The following is a 26717-nucleotide window of genomic DNA, read 5'->3' on the forward strand; positions in this document are numbered from 1 at the left end:
GTGTGATTTGTGTGTGTGTCTCTCTCTCACACACACACACACACACACACACACACACACACACACACACACGGTACATATAGTATATAAGCTAGCCGTGTAGTTCTTTTAAATTCAAAATTATAACTAAAATCCACTAGTTTAAAGCATGGGATATTTATGAGATGGAAGAATCTCCCCTCCAATAAATATTTATAACCACAATTTTTCATTTTGGTTTCTTGACTATATCTCCTATTTAGTCATAAGAATCTTAGCTGTATTATGCTTTTCCTGAATACTGTATGTACATAGTAATTAACATAGATTCTTAAAATACATTGTTAGAATATTAAATTTTAAATTAAACAAATTCCTTTATGGAAAATATTTTCAGTTCAGTTAAGGCACCATACAATTTCTAGTGAGAAAAATCTTTTGAAGAAACTAATTTTAAATGTATTTTGCCAAAACAGTGTAAGAATTGCTCTTTCTCTCCCTCCATTGAAGTCAATGGAGTTATTCCATGTTTACACTGGCAGAAATTAGATGAATAACTATCACACAAATGTTAAAAATGTTTTATATTAAAATAAAATCTTTAAAAATAAAGTAACATTGTTTGTGTTGGGAATACAGCGTATTTAGTTTATCTCTGAGGAGCTGACATAAAGGGTGGCAACAAGAAGGATCAGATCCTCTAAAATTAACCTTTTCTTTTTTTCATTTGTGCTTGTAATGAAAACAGGGGAGATGGCAGAACAAAGTGCTCTCAGGGCACACTGTGCTTCCTGGATTTCAGGAGGCAAAGTTCAGACTTGATAAAATTTCCTAGGGTCTTGCAGATGGAGACTGTCAACAGCAGTTTTGACACTGATCATGTGTTGTCATGAGCAGTTGCTAAGGGTAGTTTAATATATTAGTGTTAATGTGGTAAAATAGATACCATAAAATACACACCTTCTGTAGTTTAGAGTTGATAGCAGTGCTACAATCATCTGTGACTTCACCCATGGATAGAGGAAAGCGTTGGTTAAGCATAAAAGACAATTCTTGCTGTCAGTTAGCCATTGTCCCTCCAACTGGGCAGTTTGTTTCAGAATTACCATGTCCAAAGTGTCTCCTTATGGGTCAAATGTTAAGAATATTCCATATAATCTGCAGATAAATTGAATTGAGAATGGTAAACAACTTGATGTCCTAAGGGCAAACTTTGTATTACCAAAAGTGGTAATCTTAGAGCTATCTAATCACCATCTGTTATTCTCTGTTGATAATGGAATGTCCATAGATATGGACCCATAGAATGGGAACTATGAATGAGGATCAAGGGTATTATGTGTGGTTTTTGTTTTGTTTTGTTTGTTTTAAGATATTCTCTAAATCAAACAGAAATTAATTCAAGGAGGTTCTATGGCTCATGTTACATACGAGGTCAGCCTAGAAAATCACAATGGTGCATAGGAGCCAGCTCCATGGGTGCTTTGGGGCTGGGGAGTGCTGAGCATCCACCAGCAGCCCCCGATCAACTCCTCCGCCTACCATCAGCACCTCTCACCCACTGCAATCAGCTGGTCCATGGTGTGCAGAAGGTGCTGGGGAGAGGGGGAGGAGTGAGGGTGGGGCGCACTCAAGGGGCAGAACTGGGCGGGAAGAGACAGGGTGTGGATGGAGTGAGGGCAGGAAGAGGCAGGGTGGGGTTGGGGTCTTGGGGGGAAGGAGTAGAGTGGGGACGAATCCCAGGGGTTGAGCAACCCCCCCCCCCAGCACATTAGAAAGTCAGTGTTGCAGAATGGAGATTTAGGTGTATAAGTGCTTTAGATCTCGTCAGTCATTACTTCAAATGGGGTAAGTTAGAGGAAGGCTTAGCTGTCAGTGTTTTGGTGTGGGAGGGGAAAGGCCAAAAAGAATTAAGGACCAGATTTTCAGAAGTGCTCAGCACCTAACCGTTCCTGTTGACCTCATTGGGAGCTGTTGAGGGTTGAGCCCTTTTGAAAATCTGGCCCTAAATTACTAAAATATAATATATGAAATGTGAATAAACTTGGTCTAAAAAACTAAAGACCAGTATAGTCTTGAAATCCAAATACTTTCATATGGAAAAAAAACTCCTAACAAAACGTATTTTATAATCAATAAATCTAGCTTTTTCACAGATCAAAATTGAAAAGCACTGGGAGTACTGGAAGTACAGAGTGAAATACTGGAATGCTGACGGGTAGTTATGTTCAAAGTGCTCTTTACAAAGGTTAGGTCAGAGAAGCTGATAAACTTCTAGTGACTTCATTCATTAAGATAATTTTCATTGTTTTTTTTATATTCACTGTATATAATTGTGTTGATACTGTATAGATAATAAAGTAGAGAGAATCTTAAATTTTTTGGTAGTATTTTAGGGACAAATCTTGGTGAAATGTTTGGCACTTCTGGGAGGTACAAGGAAGTCTCAGCTCAAGATGCATTCAGTACCTTGAAGACTCAGACTCCTAATTATGTATCATCTTCTTTTATAATCATTGAGTTGGTGTTAATGTCAGCATTACTGGAAAGTGTCCATTTTGTGTCTTTTGCCTTCAACATTTGTAGTTATGTTTCAGTACATTATTTGATGGTATGTTGATACATTGAAATGAAATAATGAATGAAGAACTTCCTGTGACTATTAAAACTAGCACAACCTATGGTACAAACCACATGCTAGATTTACAGTACATTTCCTTATTTTCTTACAGCCTCTTTCACCTGATGTTTTCTACTGTGCCATACTGCACATGCTGCATATTTCTGGTAGACATTTTACATCATAAACAGCTACAGATTCAGCTATGTTTAGGGATCAATCCTGTACCAACTGAAGTCAAGAGCAAAACTGTTATAGACTTCATAGGGAATAGAGCTGGGCCCTTAATCAGCAAAAATAGAAGAGAGAATACTGTAAACATGCAACATGATCAACTCAGTGTGGCTGTCCTTACCCTTAACTTGTGCATTTCCTGACTTTTCTATTGTTAACTGTGCAACTGTAATGTTGGACTGGAATCATAGGACTGGAAGAGACCTTGAGAGGTCTTCTAGTCCAATCCCCTGCACTCAAGGCAGGACTAAATATTATCGAGACCATCCCTGACAAGTGTTTGTCTAACCTGTTCTTAAAAATCCCCCCCACCGCCCCTCACTCTTCTCTACTTCAGACTAAACAAACTCATATTTTCAATCTTCCCTCACCAATCATGTTTTCTAGACCTTTAATCATTTTTGTTTTCTAGACCTTTAATCACTTCTCTGGACGTTCTCCAATTTTGTTCACATCTTTCCTGAAATGTGGCACCCATACCTGGACACAATAATCCAGTTGAGGCTAAGTCAGCACGGAATAGAGCAGAAGAATTACTTCCTGTGTCTTGTTCACAACACTCCTGATAATGCAGCCCAGAATTATGTTTTTTTTTTTTTTTTTTTTTTTGCAACAGTGTTACACTGTTGACTCATATTTCGCTTGTGATCCACTGTGACCCCCAGATCCCTTTCTGAAGTACTCCTTCCCTAGATGGTCATTTCCCATTTTGTATGTGTGCAACTCACTGTTCCTTCCTAAGTGGAATACTTTGCATTTGCCCGTATTGAATTTAATCGTATTTACCTCAGACCATTTCTCCAGTTTGTCCAGATCACTTTGAATTGTAATTCTATCCTCCAAAGTACTTGCAACTCTTCCCACCCAGTCCGTAAACTTTATAAGTGTACTCTACTTGCCATTCTCTAAATCATTGATGAAGATATTGAACAGAACTGGACCCAGAACTGATCCCTGTGGGACCCCACTTGATATGCCCATCCAGCTTGACTGTGAACCACTGATAACTACTAATGTATTCAGTGCATGTAGTGCAAGCCTATCAAGCCTAGCATGGACCCTGCATACATACTCTGTTTGTTAGCCCACTCTGAATACTGTGCTGATCTATGTTTGCTGCTGCTGTTTCCTGCACTAGCTGGATTCAAGCTAGTGCAGGTAGGCTTTTGCTGTGTAAGCATACCACATTCAGCCCACAACTTTTTTTCTCACATCCCATCCAACTATAAGTAATGTTTTGCCCCAAACCAAAGGCATTAGACTCAATGAAAACTAATTGTATATCCATGGATTTCAACTTTCACATTACATGTTCAGCTGATTTTGTTGTCTTACTGGTAGGGTTGGTGGAAATGACTGTAGAATAAAAGCAGGATGTTTTTACAATGGGGAGTATTGTGCTTTTTTTCTATTTTCCAGCCACATACAAATGTCTGAAAGTATTTTGATCAAGTAAACCATACAAATAAACAAGCAAACAAAAAATCATACATGGAAAATTTCAGCCTGAAGGTGAGAGCATGTGTGTGTAAATCATCATGTTCCCATTACGCCTCTGGCGTTTAGGGCAGTGACGAAGCTCCTTCACTCCTGTTTGTTTATGGCAAGTCTTTCAGTAGTTTTCCCCAGCTGTGCCCCAGGTTTTTCAGCTCGGCTTCCACAGCTCTTCACTGTGTTGTTTTTGGTGGCCTCATTTTCACTTGCCTTCAGGTGTGCACCATTACTACTCTGGTAATGGAATCAGTTTCCATTTGAAGCACATGACCGATCCATCTCCAACACCTACTGGCAATGATGGTGCTGATATCCTTTTGGCTTCACTGTGTCAATAGATCTCATTTGAGATTGTTCTGGGCCAAAAGATATGGAGGATTTTTCTGAGGCAGTTTGTATGGAAAGACAGTTTGAACATGTCATACTTTCTCATTCCCCAGCATTCTGCACTATAAAGTAATGTTGAAAGTATGCAGCTCTGATAAATCTTGAGTTTGGTTTTGGTGTTGTATTTTGATGATTTCCAGATTTAAGCTCCTGAAGGTGTTTCTGGCTGTATTGATTTTGTTACGGATGTCCTGGCTTGTTCCACCATCCTGGCTGATGGTGCTGCCCAAGTATGTGAATGTTTCTATATTGGTGAGACCATAATCCTCCATCCGTACTGGTGATGGTGAGGCAATATTAAAGGTCGTGATATCTGTCTTATTGGGGTTGACTTTCAGTCCAATTTGCTGGCTGAATTTGAGTCAAGTTTTTTCTTGTATATGGTGTTGGATATGTGATAGGAGAATGAAATCATCTGCAAAGTCCAGGTCTTCAAGAGATTAGAAGGGTGAGACGTGACACACCCCTGACGAACTCCTGTTTTGACTTCAAAACTAAGCTCACTGTGATCAACACTGCATGTAAAGAAGAAATAAAAGCTTTTGATGATGTTGATTATACAGAGAGGGATTCCATATGCCTGCAGAATGTACCATAGGCTGGTCATGTGAATGCTATCAAAAGCCTTCTCAAAGTCTATGAAGTTTATGTAGAGTTGCTGTTGTCATTCTAAGTATGGTTCTATTATGTTTCGTAGCATGAAGATCTGGTCTGTACATCCACGCCCTTTCCGAAAACCGGCTTGCTCTTTTCTGAGAACACTATCAACTGCCTCTGATATATGCTGGACTATGATCTTACACAATACTTTGCTTGGCACAGATAAGTGTGATACCATGCCAGTTATTACAATCACTAAGAGTTCCTTTCTTTGGTATCTTCACTATAACCCCATTGGTCCACTCATCTGGCACTTTTCCCCTTTGATAGACTGATATAAATAGAGGGGCCAGGATAGATGCTGCTAACTCAGGATTTACCTTGAACAATTCTGCATTCAAGTTATCCTTGCCAGGAGCTTTCCCATTTTTTAAGGATTTGATGGCTTGAATGATCTCTTCCTTAGATGGGGTGTCTGTGTTGATATCAAGACCTTCTTCTGCCTCCTGGATATTTGCTTCCTCTTTAGGTGGCTGTCTGTTCAGCAATTCTTTGAAATGCTCTGTCCAGTGCATTTCTTGTTCTTTTTCTGTTGTTAATAGGTGACCTTGTTTGTCCCTGATGAGTGTTTGTTTGGTGTCTGCCGTTTACCACCGATAAGCTGCACCGTGTTGTAGATGTGTATCTTTGTGTAAAGATGGGGATATAATGAACTGAGTTTTGCATTGTTAACTATAACAGATGTTAGCAGGTGCCTACTTAGTTAAAAAGGGCTATAAAATATAAGTATTTAACTTAAAAGGTTCTTTATTGGTATGTTAGTGCAAGTTTTATAAAGTATGAGAGGAGTGAAGACTTTGCTCTATAATTTATAGACCGGTGCTCGTAGTGATTAATATTAATGATCATTTGAAGTACATTAGGTTTTATATTTGTATATTTTATTTTTTTCTTGATATTTTTAATTCTTGATTGTATCTTCACACACTACACACAAGAGTATGTTTATATAGTTATGTGATGTTTCAGCCATGACAGACAGCCACTAGTTTCAAAATTAGTGCTCTAAAGTCAGCCTGTTGTGATGTTGGCAGAACTTCATCGAATGGCTATGCATGCCAGATAATTATTTTAAAAACAAATCACTACAGTTTTTATCTTGCAAACAGTCAGGTGTATGATTTCTTCAGTAGGCACTGGCTTGACTCATTCAGTTAGCAGTATTTTGTTGTTGTTCATCTTAACTCCCAGTCAACAAGAACAAAAAAAAACCTTCAAGTTCTTACAGTAACAAACATAGAAATAAAATAAGGATATTAAACACAATAATTTAAAAACATGGGGAATGCTAAATTAATGGAATGCTTATGAAAATTATAATATTGATACTGTTCCAACAGATTCATGGATTTTAAGGGCGGGAAACTTGAGTACAATCATCTAATCTGATCTCCTGTAAAATATAGGATATAGAATTTCACTTACTAAGTCCTGCAGTGGTCAGAGTTATATTCTCCTACTACATATGTGAACCCTGTAAAGGCCAATAACATGTGATTGAACTAGAGTATCTTTCTCAAACATTCAGTCTCCACTCAAAGATTCAAAGAGATGATAAATTTACCACTCCCCTTGGTATTTCTTACATTAGATTTTATTTCTAATCATCATAACGCTGATGCCCAAGACATTCATAAGAAGAAACAAAAAAGGAATTTTTAGTGTGGAAATTTCCTATATATTTTTATATTGTAATGAAGATTTTGCTAATCTTAATTTCCTGGAAGTTGAGGCTAGCCTTTTGTTAGTCATTTGTGTCTTGAAATATAATGGCAAAGGGGAGGGAAAAGAGAGAAAACTTGTTCTCTCTTGAATGCACCAGTCAGTGGAACATCTTGCCACCAGTTCTGGAAAGCTATGGACAGCTGATAGCAAGAACTTGGCTAGCTGTAGCTGGAAAGGGGCAATGCCACTACTTGAAAATTCATGAACATTGAAGGATCCACTGTTACTCTAACATTACATACTATATTGGAACAGAATGAGTCTACATTCCCAATAGAAGACGAAAGCATCCTTGAGCAACTGGCATCATTTCTGTCTTATCTAGGTTGTGTTTCAGCCACTTCACTGCAGAGCAGAGTCTGGTTTTGACAAAAAAGAGATGCACAGCAGAGCAGTAACACTATAGTGATGGCCTTCATAGCTTATTCCAATAATATAACTCAATATAATGTATGCACATTGAACAGGAGGGGTGAAAAAATGGATCTATGTGATACTTCTCTCCACCCTCCTCCCCTTCATATTGGAGTTCTTAAGTAAGAGGAAAAAATGTACGACCACACTAGCAAGGGAACAAAACTTGGTCGATGGTATATTGAGTGCTGTTGACAGATCTAGTAACATCAACATAGGCAATCTTCCTGTGTCCATTAACAACTGTAATATGCCAAAAGTCAATTATCCTATTGATTTTTATTTCTAGCAATGCCATGAACATATCTAAACAGCACTTTGAATGTTCACCTTCTTGAAAGAATTGCATTATGTTTTTCTTCATTTCCCAGCTATGATTTTAATAATTGTGTGGCTGCAGTTATTCAGAACCATTTGTTAGTGTTAAATTTTAGTGCAAAAAAGAAAAGGAATCTTTTACATTTTCTTTCATTTGAAATTGAAGTTAAATCCAGAAACTGTTGCATACTATGGGGTGTTGATGTTGACCATTATTAGGCTTCATTTGATGCATTTTACAAAACTCTAAATATTTAGGCTTTTGAGTATGAAATAATACCCTGTAGATAGTTTACTGTTTTTATTGTTATCAGTTCTTTCAAATCATGCACCCATTACCTTTTCTTACAAATATTAATACAAAGTGTTAAAGGCAACTAGATCTAGCATTAATCCTTGATGACCCCTTTCTTCGACACAAAGCTAATGTAAGCCACTAGTGAACTGCCCCCTTAATAGACTTCAAATTTACTACACCTCAAAGTTCAGACTGGGTTTGCTTGCACTTCTGAAAACATCTACCTGTATAATGGTCAAACACTGAGGCTTAACACAGGTATTATTGTAGTCACTCCCATGCTAACACTGCATCATTGCATTTTCATAGCCGCTCTCATACCAGTAATATGATATACCCTAAACAATTCATGTTACTGGACCCTCTGTTCAAATCTATTTCTTCTGTGATTGCATATGTGTTTTATTAGCATACATTGAGGATGATAGTATTACTCACTTGTGAGTTATACAAGTAATCACACATGTGCATCAAATTTGTTCTAAGTGTACAGCAATAAAATCTTTGTGCTGCCATACGACATCATATATTTTGTTAATGCTCCACTGTAGAAAGGGAGGGGGGGGGAACCCTTTGTAAAACATTTTTAAAGTTACAAACCAGTTCAGTTTTGGTGTTTACATCTCCAAATACTTCAAGATCATTATCATGCCGCCACTTTATACAGACTTCTTGGACATACTGGTGGAGATATCCATGTCTTCCAAGTGACCCAATGTAGGCCCATTCCTGATCCCTCCCACCCCTTCTGAAATCAGTGGGAGAATGGTTTGAGTGATCATGCCAAACTACTGCCAGGCATAATGAACAGCGGATTTTGTGTGAAGCAATGTGGTTCGTTTATTTTTTGTTTTTCCTCCTTCCTCATCTCTGAAATAAGATAATTGGGAAATTTACTGCTAATTGTCATGGATGAGACTCATTGTATAAATAGTTTTTTAAAATAACGTTAGGATTGAAATTGCTGCTAATCACAGGAATAGTGTTGTGGTGGTGATATTTTTATTTATTTATCAATAATTTAATGGCAAGTGGAGCGCTGACGTGTTTGAGTTGGGATGAAAAATTTATAGTGTATTCTTTTTTTAAACACTTCTTATTAAGGCAAAGTTGTAATACAACATTTACATATGATATTGTACATTACTTATTACTTTAATATTCACAGAACCTGGCTAAAGATTCTAGCTTGCTGGCTGGGGAGCCCTCCAGCTCTAAGTACACTAAAAAGGTGACCAAATTTCAAAATATCTATCCACTTTTTGGTGCATCTCGTATGTACATACATGGTGTGAAAGCTTGTCCATTACAAGGACAGTCCATATTTTACTATACCACAATACCACAATTACATAGAAGGGGAAGTCCGACGTTTCCAGTCATGTGCTATACAGAGTCTTGCTGCAAACGTTTTTTTTTTTTTTTTTTTTTTTTTTTTTTTTTAAGGAAAGAGTCCAATGGCTTATTAAAAGCAGTTTGTTTTTCAGACGTAGCCTTTCAAGCTATCAGTGATAAAAGAAATTTATCAGGCTAATTTAAGCTGTGTGTCTCACTTGATAAAGAAATCACTGTGTGCATAAGGCTGTGGAATTTCATATTGAATTTATTCATATTTAATCTTTAATACATATTTCCAGTTCAGTCATGCCCAGGATTTAGAAATACAGTAATGACTGCTAAAATTAGGACTTTGCCTTTTTCATTAAAGCAATTCTAAATGTGCATATTTCTGCCCTGGAATATTATGGAGTTCTGTTTGGACTGCAAAGGGGAAAATGAGTTAATTTTGAGCAGTGACTTCTCTACTGGTTAATATCATGTTGGCCAAGATATTGCCTTCTAATTATATGCAGTGAGTTCTTCTAGCTTTTCAAGAAGTTATGGTAATCATCCTTTAGAACAGACAAGTACAGTTTTAGTTATCTCTGTCAAAGTTCTGGGCAACTGCACCTGTATCTTCCCTCTGTATTAAGCTTCTGACTCCCTAGCCCTCACCTCTCCTGAGCAAAGACATGTGTCTTTCTCTCTCCTGGCCAGGGTTTTTCTAGGCTGCACAGATCCCTGCCTATACTGAATTCCTCAGCAAGTCAGACTGCCTACGCAGGCCTGCTTTGCCTTCTCTTCAGAGGTTCTAAACTGCACAATTGCTCAGAGTTAAGTTACCATACCGCTCTTTCTAAGCCAGCGTGTTTATTTGTAAGGTACAGGCATTACAGAGAAAACATATTAAAACAATAAAGAACCTACATGCATGCTAATAAGCTTACCATCGATCATCTCCCTCCCCCAATCTCCACAAGGGTTCTGATTGGTGTCAGTCCTTCCAACTCTTTCCTAAGGATTGGGGCTCTCCTTTGGACAGAAAGTCCTGTCTCTTTGTGGATCAAAAGCAGGCCCTGAGTCCATTTAAATTAAGGCTGTTTGTCCAAGGTCCTTTCTTTGTCTTTTGGCCTCTGGAGAATCCAGGCTGAACTAGGATAAATGAGCCTGTCCTGGAGGTGGTGCCTCTCTGGATGGCAAGGGAGATTCTTCAAACTTCACCCATAGCCACATTCCTTTTTCTGTCCACCTTCTCAGTGCTCCGGACCTAGCCTAACCTCAGCTTCTCTGTGGGGAGGAGGAGGAGTATTGTTTCCCACACACTGAGGCAAGGTGAGCAGAATTCCCTTTCCCACCGGCTCAGGATTCTTTACTTTTTCACAGACCATCAGGCAGTCAGAGACTGTGGGAAGAAGTTCCCTTTCCTTCCTGGCTGTAGTTCTCCTCACTCCTCCTTTCTCAGGTATTTGCATACCTGGGGAAGGTATCTCGATCCCCCTTGGAAACTAGTGAGGAGGATCCACCCCCTTTCTCCCTGCCCCACCTCTTCCCACCCCTGCTCCACCTCTGCCCTGCCTCTTCCTGCCCCGTTCTTCTTCCTCCCCTGAGCATGCCGCATCCTCACTCCTCCCCCCGCCCGAGCCTCCTGCATGCCATGAAACAGGTGGCAGGCAGGAGGCGCTGGGGGGGCACTGATAGGGGGCTGCTGGTGGGTATTCCTCACCCACCATTTTTTCCCTGTGGGTGCTCCAGCCTTAAAGCACCTCTGGAGCCACATTCCATACCACATCCTCTTTCCCCACCTTATTCAATTCACACTCCATTTCAAAAGCATTTAAAACACATCCATGTCATTCCTCTCCCTAATGTGAGGAAGTAATTTAGAATCTGTGCCACCCACCCCCACAGCACTGGCTTCACCTACCAGACTATCATTTGACTGGTTCGGTTTCTCCAACTCAGGCTGATATTGTTGAAGCTTGTTCTGCTGATGCAGTTTCTTCATCTCGAGCTGATATTAATGTTCCTGCTCCTCTTCTCTCTCATGCTGGCGCTCTTCCTCCCAGTCCACAAACTACTGGATTTGCAGACATGCTTGCTGTTTCTCTTGCTCTAACTGTTGATCTCGCTGGGTTCATGCTGATGTTTCACCAGTCCTTCTGCCCTCCCTGCAACTCCTTGGTAGCTGGGGAAATTGCAACTTGTTTGCTTTTGACTGAGTGCACAAGTCATCAGCTCATTTCTGTTTCCACCACTCTTCAGGTCAAAAGTCAATTTCTTTCCTCTGGAGCTCCTACAACATTGTCACTGAGCTAACAGTCTATACAACCTATTCCATTTTTAAAATAAGCAATGTTTCTTTGGTACTGGATAGAAAATTGAGAAAAAAGTCATAAAATGAAAATCCATCAATACTGTGGGATTTGTCTAACCACAAACAAAAGCACTGTTAGTTAGGTTCAAAGGCTGCCTGGCAAAGTAGAGCATATTAATGACAGTGGGTGAAATTCTTGCTCTTTTGAAGACCTTTGCAAAACTCCCCTGGATTTCAGTAGGGCCAGCACTTACCTTTTCAGCAATATGGAGTTTGTTTGTTTTTCTCCTCTCAGAAAGCTTGTTTAGAGCCTGATCTTACACCATTAAAGTCAACAGAAGCTTTGCAATTAACTTAAATGGGCACTGCATCAAGACCTGAGGCTGTCAGTGAATTCCAGCATCTTCCAGTGTGCCATGTCTCAGCAGAGCAAAGCATCTTTCCTCCTCCTCCTCCTTCTTCTTCTCCTATTGTCTTTAAATCCTGAATTGACATGACCATCTTTTCTTTAATTTTAGTATATCTACAATAAAATATTTTCTTTCTGTCATACAATTTAAGTTCAATCCTGCATATGCTTATTTGCAAAAGTAGTCATTACTCAGGTGATAATTTATTTGTATAAGGGGTTTTATAGACATTTGTTACTGCGTTGTGTTTAGCTTCTTGTTCCCTATCCTTTTCAGTTCTTTCGGAATATTGAATTGCGTTAATAAACCTTCCCCCCTCAAAAGAGTTTAATCAAAGGAAAGCAGCTGGCTGGTGCCTCACACAACATTTCATTAGCTGCTATTGATTGATTCTGATGCCCCTTGGAAAGACTACTTCACTCCAGTGCAATTAGAAGTAAACCCTGTGTCCAGGATAATTGTCATATACAATAACATACAGAACACAATATTAAATTACCCAAGAGTTATATACAGAGCAATTCATATGTGATGAAAGAGGTTCCCAAAGGTGTCTGCTATAAAGTTTCACTAAAAATAAGGAGTCCTCGAGTTATATATGTTGATGTAGGCGAAGAGGGAAAAATAAATCATGCAGGAGATCAAAGTTTGCAAAAATCTTTGAAATCTGTCTCTCTTTGGCAGCCAACTGTAGTCAAGTTGTAGAAGCAATTGCCTGAGGGAGGAAGCATGTCTCACAGTTCTCAGGCCACCTTCATTGGTGCTACCAGAGGCTTTGTGTGTTTTTATTCTGTCCAGCCCAGTGTTTAAAGAGATGTGCTTTCCAAGCAAACTAAAAAGTGGATGTCTGTGGCAGAGAAAGTGGAAAAACTGTGGTTTTTCAGTGAAACAGAAAGATAACCTTATCTTTAAAATGCTAAGGAATACTGATAAAAAAACTCCACCGTGCTCTAGAGCTCTCTATCATCTTAGAGTTCCCTATGACACCTTTATGCTGAGTCTCCACTAACTTCTTAGGATAAGAAGAGTGTGTGAGTTAATCACTTGTTGGTTTCCTTCCCTTTGATTAAATACTTTTGAGGGATGTAGAGAAAACCATTTTTATTATGTATGTTTATGAAATATAGATGGACTTGTTATCTTGAGTGGGAGCAAATGAGGCCAATGCAGAACATTCTTTTGACAATCCTATCCTTTTTCTCTCTTTAGGTCAGCATGGCAACACGTTTCTTTTAACAGTGCTGTAACTATTCCCATTAATTAATATGGTCTCAGAAATGTGTGACTGATATCTTCCAGCGAATAATATGAAGTTTTATCCTATAGTCTTTACACAATAGATAAAAATGGAGGATGGGGGACAGAGGGTGGGGGGTATAGATACAAGACTGTAAAACCACACAGTCATGTTAAGTTCACAGTTGATTTAGCTTGGTTTTCTAATAAATCTGAATTCTGATAATGCAGTCGATTCAGACTTTATATTTAAAAACCCACGCATGTCATGCCATTTTATTGCCAGTTTCGGATTTTAGTACATATATTTAAATGTAATCAAATAGCTATTAATTAGCACTGTTTGAGTTTCTTCAACTATTTATAACTTTTTTCTTTCTTTCTTCTTTTTTGGGCCCAGAATCTGAGGAAGAGGAGCCAACTTCAGCAGGTAAGAAAATTTTATGATTTAATCATATTAACCATTATAGATGCTTCTAGGTTTAATTTTAACCAAGGTGCTCGCCAAAGTATGACACCATGGTAAATGCCTTTGGATTTAGGGCTAGTTAACTACAGCATCAGTGCCTTTCCCTCCTATTTGGTCCCTCCTTTTGACAGTTCTTTGGTTTATATTAGAAACATTGAGTATGCCTAGACTTATTTCAGAAGAACTGATTGACAAATAATTAAGATATTTGACAATACACGTGCGGAGTCTAGTTTGGAAACTCCCTGAACGTTGTTCCAGGATACAAATTTGTGGCTTACCCTTATGACTAAGCTTAACAACCTCAAATTAATCAGGAATCCCCTAATTTGAGGTTTAAAAAACTTTAATACACACAAGCTTAGTAATAGTTCTAGCATATGTGAAGGAACATTAGTAGCATGTTCAGCAGAAACAAAGGGACTAGGGTAGCAGAAAATAAATTGTACGGATGAATGAGAGATAGAGAGGGAGGATGTGTACAGGGGTTGGAGAAGTAGTATAAGGCCTGGTCTACATTACAGACAAAGCTACATCAGCTAGGAGTGTCAAAAAGTCACACCCCTTAGCTGAAGTAGCTATGCTGGCAAAACTTTCTAGTGTAGATGTAAATATAATGACAGAAGAGTGCCTTGGTAGGCATAGCTAATGTCGTTACCAGCTATGCCAGCAGAACATCTCCTTCTCTGTGCATATGCTATATTTCCACTAGGGGGCTTTGTTGATGTAGCTATGTCAGACGAGGCTCTTTAAGTACAAATATGGCCCAGGATTTGGGACACCGGGTCTAAGTCCTTGTTCTGCCACTGACTTCTTGTCTGATCTTGGACAAGTCGCTTAGCCCCTCCGAGATGCAGTTCACCATCTGTAAGATGGGGGAAATACCCAACTTCACAGGAAAATACATTTAAAGATTGTGAGGTGCTCAAATAGTATGATACTGAGGGAAATATAAATAATTAAGAAGGGAATAAAAGTAAGAAGGGTAAAAGGTAGGCAGAGGGAGAATAAGCAGGAAAGACTGTAAAAGTGGGAAGAAAGAAAGGAGGCAGATGAAGTTGCTTAATAAAAGGAGATAGTGTCAGATTAAACAAAGTGTGCAAGAGCAAAAGTATGAAGGAGATGAGAAAGAAGACAAGGAGTCAAGGGAAAAGAAGAGTTTGGATAAGAGAACCTTAAAATGCTTAAACATGTTTAAAGATATTTTTAAAATCATTTTTAAAAGTTCCAGCCTTCTGAGAATCCATTGTAGCAGGACTTTCCAGCATTAAAATTTTGTTTAATAGCTGCTTATTAAGATATATTACATATTTTCAAATAAAATAAATGTAAAAAGCAGACATATCTATTAAAGTCAAAAGCTATTAAAACCATGGTTGTATAACCCACACACCTTCTGGGTGTGGTGTTCTGTCCCATCTAGGTGCATCGAGACCCCTTAGAGTGAAATGAGTCTGCTCTACAGCTTTAGCTAACAGCCGGTTGGCTTTTAGCCCATGCTGTAGAGGCTCATGCACTAAGCTCCAGAGGTCCCAGGTTTGATCCCACCTCTCAATGACTGGGGTCTCTTGGAGTTACAGTTGTTCCAATTTTTGCACTAGAAATGGAAGCAGTCATATTTAACCTTCTGCAACTGTATTAGCCATGCTTTCCCCCAGCCCCACTAGTATGCTGAGAGTTTGTGGGCATAAACACACACATATTTACACAATCTAGGCCTAGCTTGTGCCAGCTTGTGCACAATACAGAGCATGCAGACACTCCCACAAGTAGTCCCATTGCAAAAAATCCTACCAGGCATATAAATCAAAAGGGAAAAAAAAACACAATGCTCTCAACTCACTTGCTAAGAAGGCCAGATAGAGAGCATCTTGGAGTGCTGCTAGACCTGCTAAATGGGATTTCACGGGTCTCAGAGCACCCTGAAAAATTCTGTACTTGACTCCCCAGGAGCACCTTGCTTTTTAAATAGGACCACAGAAGAGTGTAATTTCAGAGGGTTTTTTTGTTTTTTATTTTGCACTCCAGTGTAACACTGTGCCCTTCATTGGTATTTTGGAATATTTCTTCCAAATAAAACATGTGTTTGATGGAGCTGAGCTCATAATTTGCAATGAAGTGTGTGTGTGTGTGTGTGTGTGTGTGTGTGTGTGTGTGTGTGTGAGAGAGAGAGAGAGAGAGAGAGAGAGAAATTTAGCTGCTTTTCTGCTGGTGGAATATCCCTAAGCAATTCATAAGTTCCTTGAATTACGGTAATTCATTATTGATGAATATTTTTTGCAAAGTTCCATGAATATATTTCACTTGATTAAATCGTCACAAATATTTGACATATTTCAAATTGAAACTATGTTGCTTAGTTGTGATCAAATGAGCAGCACAGTGTTTTGTGTATTTTGGGAGTGCCTAGGAATCTCAAGGAATGGGGAAATTTACCAGCATTACTTTACTGGTATAATTATATTGTTACAGTCACACTGGTATAACTCTCCACATAGATACTTACGCTGAATAACAGTGGCCTCTTTGTGGGATATAAGCTAAACTGAAAAAAAACAAAACACTGTTATTCCAAGTAAGTGTTTCCACGTGAGGTGGTGTTCTGGTACAACTGTGATATAATTATACTGCGCCGCCAGAGCCCGGGAGGGGAAGTGTCCGGCCGGCAGCTGGGGTCCGGAGGCAAGGGGGCTGCCTGAAGCCCATAGCGCTCGGGCAGCTCGGCTCTTAAACAGAGCCGAAGAGTCAGGGGAGGAGCAGAGCCGCCGTGGGAGGGGAAGTGCCCGGCTGGCATTTTCCCGGACATGTTCGGCTTTTTGGCAATTCCCCCTGGACGGGGGTTCGATTGCCGAAAAGCCGGACATGTCCGGGAAAAAACGGACGTATGGTAACCCTACATAAGGCAACACTAAACTTCAAGTCTGTAATTGGTCCCACTGACTCTATAAGCATGGACTTAATCGGGGCCTTAAACAGAAAGCAGTGAATCTGTGGTCCAGAAGCTCAGTGTAAGTTGTGACAAAAAAATACTCCATCTTGTTCCTAAGGAAGTCAAAATCAAAATTCTCATAGATATCAATGGGTGTAAGATTAGGCCCAGTCTTCTAACCTTCTTGATGTAGTGCTATTATGTGAAAATAAACTTAAAATTAAAAGAAAAAACCTCTTGTATATGTGTTGCTTGTTCAAAGAAATTACTCCAGGGTTTCTCCTATTATGCACAGAATGCAACTATTCTTTAATCCATTTCAGGGTATAAATTAACATTTAGATAAACAATTTGAGATCTTTGGAAGCTTTTTAATTTATAGTTTCTGTTCATTTTGCTTTAAGGTATGACCAGATGGTATTGTTCTGAAAGTAATAGATTGCAACCTTCTTATGGAAGTGTTTTTAATACAATTATTTCCCCAGCTTTTATTGGCATTTAGAACTCTATGTTCTGCATAAATCAAATAATCCTTCCCTATAATACTGACTCAAACATTTTTTTTGTTGATAAAAGATGCATGTTTATAGATTTATATTAGGGGCCTGATCCTAAGCCTACTGCAGTCAATGGGAGTCTTTCCATTGACTTCAACAGGAATTGGACCAGACTCTAAAAGAAGGAAGCCTTGTAAAGAGAGAACCTTAAACTACTTTCAGCTACTGGAATTTTTTTCTGAAGCTCAAGTGTTTTCTTTCTCTTCAAAGAATGCTTGTACTTCACATCTTTCATCTAGTTTGTGGTACTTATTTTGGAGGAGTATAATTAACCTTATGATGCCAGGGGAGTAGAGTTAACATGGAAGTGATTTTGGAGGAATGTAAGGACATTTTCATAATTTGCAAGGCTCAGGGGTAATCATGTATCATTCACAATCATAAGCATCTTATGATTGTACTCTGAATACTTTTCTTAAGGTATGACATTGGAATTTTGTAGAACAAGGACTTATGCTATCAATCAAAAAAGGTGAGAAGATATATTCTATAGTTGGGGGGAAAAGGACAACTGATAAACAACAATTCTAATACAAATAGCCATCCATACTTTTCCCAAAATGATACCATTCTTGAAGCAGTAATATTGTGTAGATCAAGGATATGTATCAGAATCTTGATATTTTATTGGGCTTATGAGTATTGTCATGATTAAATATTTCTAATGCCATAGTGATGGTCATTAGTGTGACAGGTTGGACCCCCCTTCTGGGTTGCCACCTGATGTACTGGGATTTCACTGAGCCTGCCTGCTCCACTAGCCTGGGCTCCCTCTCCCTGTTTTGCTGAATTAGGCTCTCCGGCTTCTGGCAGCACACACACACACACAGGTAGAAACGCACCAGCTGTAGAATCACACAGAGTCTGCAAACAGCTCTCTATGAGGAGGCTCAGCAAGGAAATCGCTCAGCACTCAAGTGCAGCTCCCCTCTGGAAACTATACCCAAAATAATATGTTCTTGCACTCTAGAGAAATCTATTCAAAATAAAAAGAACGAGGAGTACTTGTCTTTTTGCTGATACAGACTAACATGGCTACCACCCTTAAACCTATACAAAGTAAGCTCATAAATTCGCCCCCTCCCTCACTGTGGAGGAAGATGTGCACAATTTCCACCATCCCCCCATTAGAAATTGCACAAACTGGGTTTAATAATAACCAAACAAGTTTATTAACTATAAAAGACAGATTTTAAGTGATTATAAGGGATAGCCAACAGAACAATGCTGATTATTAAGCAAATAAAACAAAACACACATACTAAGCTTAAGATCTTAAAGAGACTTGTTTCAGGAAGTAATTTCTCACCCTAAATATTGTTTTAGGCAAGTTGCAGAGTTTCTATAGCTTAGAGTTCCAGGTGTTTCTCTTTACAGACTAGACTCCTCTGTCTCCATCTGGACACAGCCCTTGCCTTCCCACAGCTCAATTCCTTTGTCTCTTCAGGTACTTTCAGCAGACTTTCTTCTTGGGCAGGAAGGCAATGGAAAAGAGACCTGTTTTCCTTACTCCCCAATCTTAAATAGATTTTACATAAGGCAGGAAGCCTTTGTTTCCAGTGGAAAAGTACCAGCAGCGTCCAAGGTGGCACTTTTTATCAGGTGACATTATCACCTGACCTTGCAATGTCAAAGCAACCATGAAACCAGAATTATTTGCAATGTCCACAGGAAGGAACTCCCGGAAGATGGGGGATCCACATCTTCGAAGACTCATTGTCTTTTTCCTAATGGGCCATTAAAGCTGATGGCCTGTTGTCTAGTGGGTGTTTCTCAAATACACACACATTGTATGTAATTGTTACATAGTCAATATTCCTGACTTCAGATACAGAAATGATACATGCATACAAATTGGATAATCACATTCAGTAAATTATAACCTCTCTGATACCTTACAAGAATCTGTTATGCCATATCCATATCATAAGCATATTTTCCATAAAGAATATGGGGTGTAACGTTACAATTAGGGATTTTTATTTATTTATTTATTTATTTGCATTTTATCAGCAGGATAAAATGATAATCCTGGATTCTACATTTCATGATGGAGTTTGGCTCTCAGCATCCAAGGCAAACTGGCCTTTTCTATGTAGCCCCATCAGAAGTGTAAAGTCAGTGAATTTTACCCTGGCCAGTGGCCATTATTACAGCCTATGTGAAAGGATTAGTATCTTTATAATCCTCAAATAATAGATGTCTTGTCTGTTCTTAAATTAGTCTGTATCTAGAGAAATGACATTTCAGAATTGTTTTGGTTATGTAGGCAATGAACTAAATTGGCTCTTTTCAGATAAGGAGCTTACACTTTTCTGTAAGACACAGCTTCCGGTCTCAACATTTTTTTGAAAATATATGATTGGTTTTAAGGATAACTTTCAAGCTAAATCCTTTTTGGTTTTAACAGCATTTTTGTGCCCTTTCTCTGTAGAAGTGCTTTAAAGTTCTGGAACAGCTTCTATCACATTCTGGCTTAGTACCTTGGTGCTTAGTTTTATCTCAGATATCTGTGAAAACTTTCTTTTGAACCACTTCAGTGAATGCAAACACAGTTACGGATTTCTTCTGCATTTCTGACTGGTATTTTTTTCTCCCCCAATTACGGAAAGACGACTAGAAAAATCTTCTCTGAGGAGCTTTCTAACAGATACCACTCTTCCTAGTGTACAGCCATGAGTGAGAGTCTCTCCTAGTGGCCTCTTTAACTTGGAGGCCTCTGCACTGTGATAATTTATATCCGAGAACAGTTTGTCTATATCAGCTGCTGCTGGATGACCTGCTATATGAAGCTTTGTATCTCAAAATGTTCATCCTAGATTAATGTTTCTTCTCCTCCCCCCTAAGGCTTAACATCTTATTTCCCTGAATATGGAACTGTTTCTGACAATATCAAAGAGTAATTTCTTCAAAGCAAGATGAGAGATGGCACAGATAAACATGCTTCACTTTGTTCACCTATTTTTACTCCTTTACTTAGAATGAAGAAATAAATGCATTCCCTTTTTCTCTTCAAAATCATTACTCTGAACCAAGAACAGTCATTGTTATTGTTGTCATTGAACAATCTACTCCTTTTTTAAATCCGAGGGCAGTAGGCAATTGGTACTTAATGTTCATATACATGGAATATGCAAATACATTTGGCACCTCCGATGCGTGAAAGAAGAAGATCAGTGTTGGAAGGGACCTCAGGTGGTTATCTAGTCCACCCCCCTGCTCAAAGCAGGACCAAACCCCAACTAAATCATCCCAGCCAGGGCTTTGTCAAGCCTGACCTTAAAAACCTCTAAGGAAGGAGATTCCACCACCTCCCTAGGTAACCCATTCGAGTGCTTCACCACCCTCCTAGTGAACAAGTTTTTTCTAATATCCAACCTAAACCTCCCCCACTGCAACTTGAGACCATTACTCCTTGTTCTGTCCTCAGGTACCACTGAGAACAGTCTAGATCCATCCTCTTTGGAACCCCCTTTTAGGTAGTTGAAAGAAGCTATCAAATCCCCCCTCATTCTTCTCTTCTGCAGACTAAATAATCACAGTTCCCTCAGCCTCTCATAAGTCATGTGCTCCAGCCCCCTAATCATTTTTGTTGCCCTCCACTGGACTCTTTCCAAATTTTCCACATCCTTCTTGTAGCGTGGGGCCCAAAACTGGACACAGTACTCCAGATGAGGCCTCACCAATGCCGAATAGAGGGGAATGATCACGTCTCTCGATCTGCTGGCAATGCTCCTACTTATACAGCCCAAAATGCTGTTAGCCTTCTTGGCAACAAGGGCACACCGTCGACTTGTATCTAGCATCTCGTGCACTATAACCCCTACATCCTTTTCTGCAGAATTGATGCCTAGCCACTCGGTCCCTAGTCTGTAGCAGTGCATGGGATTCTTCCGTCCTAAGTGCAGGACTCTGCACTTGTCCTTGTTGAACCTCATCAGATTTCTTTTGGCCCAATCCTCTAATCTGTCTAGGTTCCTCTGTATCATATCCCTACCCTTCAGCATATCTATCACTCCTCCCAGTTGAGTGTCACCTGCAAACTTGCTGAGGGTGCAATCCACACCATCCTCCAGATCATTAATAAAGATATTGAACAAAACTGGCCACAGGACTGGCCCTTGGGGCACTCTGCTTGATACTGGCTGCCAACTAGACATGGAGCCATTGTTCACTACCTGTTGATCTAGCCAGCTTTCTATCCACCTTATAGTCCATTAATCCAGTCTATAGTTTTTTAACTTGCTGGCAAAAATACTGTGGGAGACCATATCAAAAGCTTTGCTAAAGTCAAGGAATAACACGTCCACTGCTTTCCCTTCATCCACAGAGCCTGTTATCGCATCATAGAAGGCAATTAGGTTAGTCAGGCATGACTTGCCCTTGGTGAATCCATGCTGACTTTTCCTGATCACTTTCCTCTCCTCCTAAGTGCTTCAAAATGGATTCCTTGAGGACCTGCTCCATGATTTTTCCAGGGACTGAGTTGAGGCTAACTGGCCTGTAGTTCCCTGGATTCTCCTTCTTCCCTTTTTTAAAGGTGGGCACTACATTAGCCTTTTTCCAGTCATCCGGGACCTCCCCCAATCATCATGAGTTTTCAAAGATAATGGCCAATGGCTCTGCAATCACATCCGCCAACTCCTTTAGCATCCTCGGATGCAGTGCATCCGGCGCCATGGACTTGTGCTCGTCCTGCTTTTCTAAACAGTCCTGAACCACTTGTTTCTCCACGGAGGGCTGGTCACCTCCTCCCCATACTGTGCTGCCCAGTGCAGTAGTCTGTGAGCTGACCTTGTTCGTGAAGACAGAGGCAAAAAAAGCACTGAGTGCTTTTTCCACATCCATTCAGTAAGGGGCCCACACTTTCCTTGACATTCTTCTTGTTGCTAACATACCTGTAGAAACCCTTCTTGTTACTCTTAACATTCCTTGTTAGCTGCAACTCCAAGTGTGATTTGGCCTTCCTGATTTCATTCCTGCACACCTGACCAATATTTTTATACTCTTCCCTGGTCATTTATTCAAGCTTCCACTTCTTGTAAGCTTCTTTTTTGTGTTTAAGATCAGCAAGGATTTCACTGCTAAGCCAAGCTGGTCACCTGCCATATTTACTATTCTTTCTACTTAATATTATATAATCCTCAACAGCTCTGTAATATAGGTATTTATGTACAGATGGATACAAATAACTGTTATGTATCTGTTAAATGGAATCTGTGGGGAAAGCCTTCATTTTTTGACAACATTTTGTGGTATTGATTCTTTTTCCTTCCTTATTTCTAATTTTAATTTGTAAACTTTAACATCAGTTGACAAAAGCAATCTAAAATCTATAGAAGGTCCTTGTAGAGAAATCCAGCAAGCATGAGAAATGTCTATGGGCTCTGAAATAAGAAAGGATAACTGACCCAGCACAGAGCTGAATTCAGAAAAAGGAGTAAAAGGGTTAGAACAGAGGAAAAAAAAAAACAGTAGATGGTTCAGAACAAAATAAAAAGGCAGTAACAGAGACAGGATTTATAGTGGGAAACAAAAAAAAAATAGCAAAGAACATGGGAGAGGCTAAAGGGCTATACCTCATTCAACAGTACCTGACTTGGTGAAAAGTCATATTGCACTCCAGAAATATTTGCAGTATTCAATGTGAGTAAAAGTGGCAGAATCAGCCTCAAGATAGGAAAAAGTTTAACAGGAGATATGAAAATAAAGTTAACAGAGAAATTTTTAAACCCTGCTTCTTCAGAATTCACCACAGCATTGTGCTGGGTAGGACTCTAGACTTCTCCCAGGTACATCTTATTAGAATTCAACAACCAAAGTGGGATGAGATACTGATAAGTTTCTGTTACTGATAGGTCAACCCCGAGCTCAATACTGCTTAATTATTCCTTCCAACAAAATGGCATGTCTGTGGGTCTCATAATAATATTTCTGATAAGCAACTTTAAAAAAAAATATTTATCTGTCTTTTTTTATTTTCGAATGCACTAGATTACATTAAGTGTCAGGCTTTCTTTCTTTCAGACAGACACACACCCACTGACATTTCAGTTATATCAGTTGAACACTATGGGCTAGATTGGGCCACAAGAACGCATCCCTTCATAAGGCACATTGTTTCTTCCCTGAGCCATAGGGGTCCTCCTGAGGTGGCTCAGCAATGCAAATTATCACCCCCTTGCAGTAAGGGGACAGGAGGGAAGGGATTTGTGGGTCCCCGAGCCACAATTCCTTCCCTGGGATGCCCCTGGAAGGGCACAGCAGGCTACACCGATACTCAATACAAAACGGTTACTCACCTTCTCGTAACTGTTGTTCATGTCCATTCCAATCAGATGTGTGTGTGCCACATGCACAGTCGTCAGAAAGTTTTCCCTTAGCAGCTCCCGTCAGGTCGGCAAGGGAACCCCCTGGAGTGGCACCTTCATGGCGCTCAATATATAACTCTGCCGACCCGACCCCCTTCAGTTTCTCCTTGCCAGCTACTCCAATAGAGGGGAAGGAGAGTGGGTATTGGAATGGACGTGAACAACACATCCCGAAGAACAACAGTTACGAGAAGGTGAGTAACTGTTTTTTCTTCTTCGAGTGATTGTTCACATCAATTCCAATCAGATGGCTCCCAAGCTCTACCCCAAAGGTGGGATCAGAATTAAGGAATCGCTGACTGGAGCACTGCTCTGCCAAATGCTGCATCGTCTCTGGAATACTCGGTGAGAGCATAGTGAGTGGTGAACGTGTACACCGATGACCAGGTTGCTGCTATGCAGATCTCCTGAATGGTGATCTGGGCCAGGAAAGCCACTGACGAGGCTTGTGCCCTGGTGGAGTGTGCCGTAATAGCCGGGGCTGGGAGCTTAGCCAGCTCGTGGCATGTACGGATGCAGTCCATGATCCAAGAAGAAATGAGCTGGGAAGAGACCAGGATCCCTTTCATCTGGTCTGCCACCGCAAAGAACATCTGGTTCGATTTCCTGAAAAGGTTAGTGCACTCTATGTAGAATACTAGTGCACGCTGGACATTCAATGAGTGAAGCCTCTGCTCCTGTGCACTGTTATGAGGCTTAGGATAGAAGACTGGTAGAAAAATGTCTTGACTAATATGAAATTGGGACACCACATTGGGAAGGAAGGCTGGGTGAGGCCTGAGTTGCACCTTGTCTTTGTGGAAGATCTTGTAGGGTGGGTTGGAGATTAGCGTTTTTAACTCAGACACCCTCCTAGCCGATGTGATGGCGACCAGGAATGCCACCTTCCATGACAAATACAGAAGGGAGCAAGTTGCCAATGGTTTGAAAGGGGGCCCCATTAGCCTGGATAGGACCAGATTGAGGTCCCATGCAGGCACAGGTCAACTAGTCTGTGGATATAATCTTTCCAGGCATTTGAGGAAACACCCTACCACAAGGTTGGCAAACGTGGAACGCCCAAACTCTGCCAGGTGGAAGGCTGAAATAAATAGCAAGGTGTAACCTGATGGATGGCCCTGTTTCAGGTGCAGGAGATAATCCAGGATGAGTGGTATAGGTGCCTGGATTGGAGGTGTGCGAAGCTGGGCACATCAGCAAGTGAACCTCTTTCACTTAGCTAGGTGGATGGTTTCCTGCTGGTGAAGAGAACGTGCCTTAAATGTTCTGAAAACAGGAGCTCCAGGGGGGTTAACTATGATGCTTCCACGCTGTGAGATGGAGGGACTGGAGGTCTGGGTGGTGAAGGTGACCGTGGTCCTGGGTGATGAGATCTGGGTAAAGTGGTAGCAGGATCAGGGTGTCCACAGACAACTTCAGAAGCATGATGTATCAATGTTGGTGTGGCCATGCTGTGGCCAACAGAATTATTTCTGCCTCGTCTCTGTGGATCTTGAGCAGTATCTTGTGTTAGAGTGGGACCAGTGGAAAGGTATGCATGAGACTGTCCCCCCCAGGGTAGCATGAACGCGTCCGAGATCGAGCCTGGGCTGTGTTTCCGGAAGGAGCAGAACACTGGGCACTTTCTGTTGCTCCATGTGCCAAACAGATCTACCTGGGGAAACCTCCCCACCTTTGGAAGATGGAATGTATGACATCTAGACAGATGGACCACTCACGGTGGCGGAACGACCTACTGACGTGATCCACTGGTTTGTTCTGCATTCCCAGGAGATATGATGCCTCCAGGTGAATGGAGTGGGCTATGCACAACTCCTATAGCTGGAGGGCTTCCCAACATATAGGGGAGGAACAGGCTCCTCCCTGTTTGTTAATGTAAATGATGGTAGTGGTGGTGTTGGTCATCACTGCCATGCACTGGCCTTGTAGTTGGGACAGGAAGGTCTGGCAGGCTCATTGCACCACTCTGAGCTCCTTGATATTGATATGGAATGAGAACTTGTGCTGCGACCATACGCCTTGCATTGGGAGATCTCCCAGATGAGGGCCCCAACACAGAGCTGACGCATCTGTTACTAGGGACAGAGAGGTCTGTGGGCTGTTGAAGGGGACTCCCTTGCACACTGACCGAGGGTCGAGCCACCATCGGAGAGAGACTCAAGTACTTGCTCTGGCACGTGACCACTGAATCTATTCTCTCGCGACCTGGGCGGTAGACCAATGCGAACCATGCTTGTAGGGGTCTGAGCCTCAGTCTGGCATGTCGGACCATGTAAGTGCAAGCTGCCAAGTGGCCGAGGAGACTCAGGCATCTCCCTTTCTGTAGTGGTCGGGTACCGCCTGAGGTTTTGAATAATGTTTGTTACGGCTTGGAACCGGATCTCTGGCAGGAATGCCCTTGCTTGTACCGAATCCAGCCCCACTCCAAAGAATTCTATTCTTTGGATCGGTGATAAGGTTGACTTGTTCACGTTGAGGAGGAGTCCCAGTCTCTCAAAAGTGAATCTGACTAATTGGCCTTGAGACTCTACCTGCCCCCATATTAACCAGTCGTCGAGGTAGGGGTATATCTGCACCTGCCTCCTGCGGAGGAAGGCTGCTACAACTGACATACACTTGGTGAACACTCGGGGAGCCATTGACAGACCGAATGGGAGGACCGTGAACTAATAATGTTTGTGGTTGACCACAAACGGTAGGAACCATCTGTATGCAGGCCAAATGGCTATGTGAAAGTATGCAAGTAAAGGATAGGGGATGAGCCCACACTCTAACCCAAACTACTATATACACTAAACTAAACTAACTGAAATCTAGACTAGAAAACTACAGGCTAAAGAAGAAAACTAAGGGAAGCATTTGCAAGGCAAGCGAATGCAGTTCCAATGGTTGTTACAGATGGTAAGCAGGGTCAGGTTGGCAGAGTTATATATTCAGCGCCATGAAGGTGCCACTCCAGGGAGCTCCACAGCCGACCCGCCG

General features: G+C 40.7%; 1 protein-coding gene across 4 annotated transcripts in view; it reads left to right on the forward strand.

The window, feature by feature from the left end:
* The window catches only part of EDIL3 (EGF like repeats and discoidin domains 3), a 437917-nt gene that overhangs the window by 138606 nt on the left and 272594 nt on the right, over positions 1–26717 (forward strand). For all 4 annotated transcript variants that reach the window (XM_054032539.1, XM_054032542.1, XM_054032540.1 and 1 more), the window contains one exon: positions 13810–13839. In XM_054032539.1, the coding sequence (XP_053888514.1) occupies positions 13810–13839 (30 nt within the window). The remainder of the gene's footprint in view (positions 1–13809; positions 13840–26717) is intronic.

The sequence above is a fragment of the Malaclemys terrapin genome, chromosome 6, assembly GCF_027887155.1.
Source record: "Malaclemys terrapin pileata isolate rMalTer1 chromosome 6, rMalTer1.hap1, whole genome shotgun sequence".
Taxonomy (NCBI): Eukaryota; Metazoa; Chordata; order Testudines; family Emydidae; genus Malaclemys; species Malaclemys terrapin.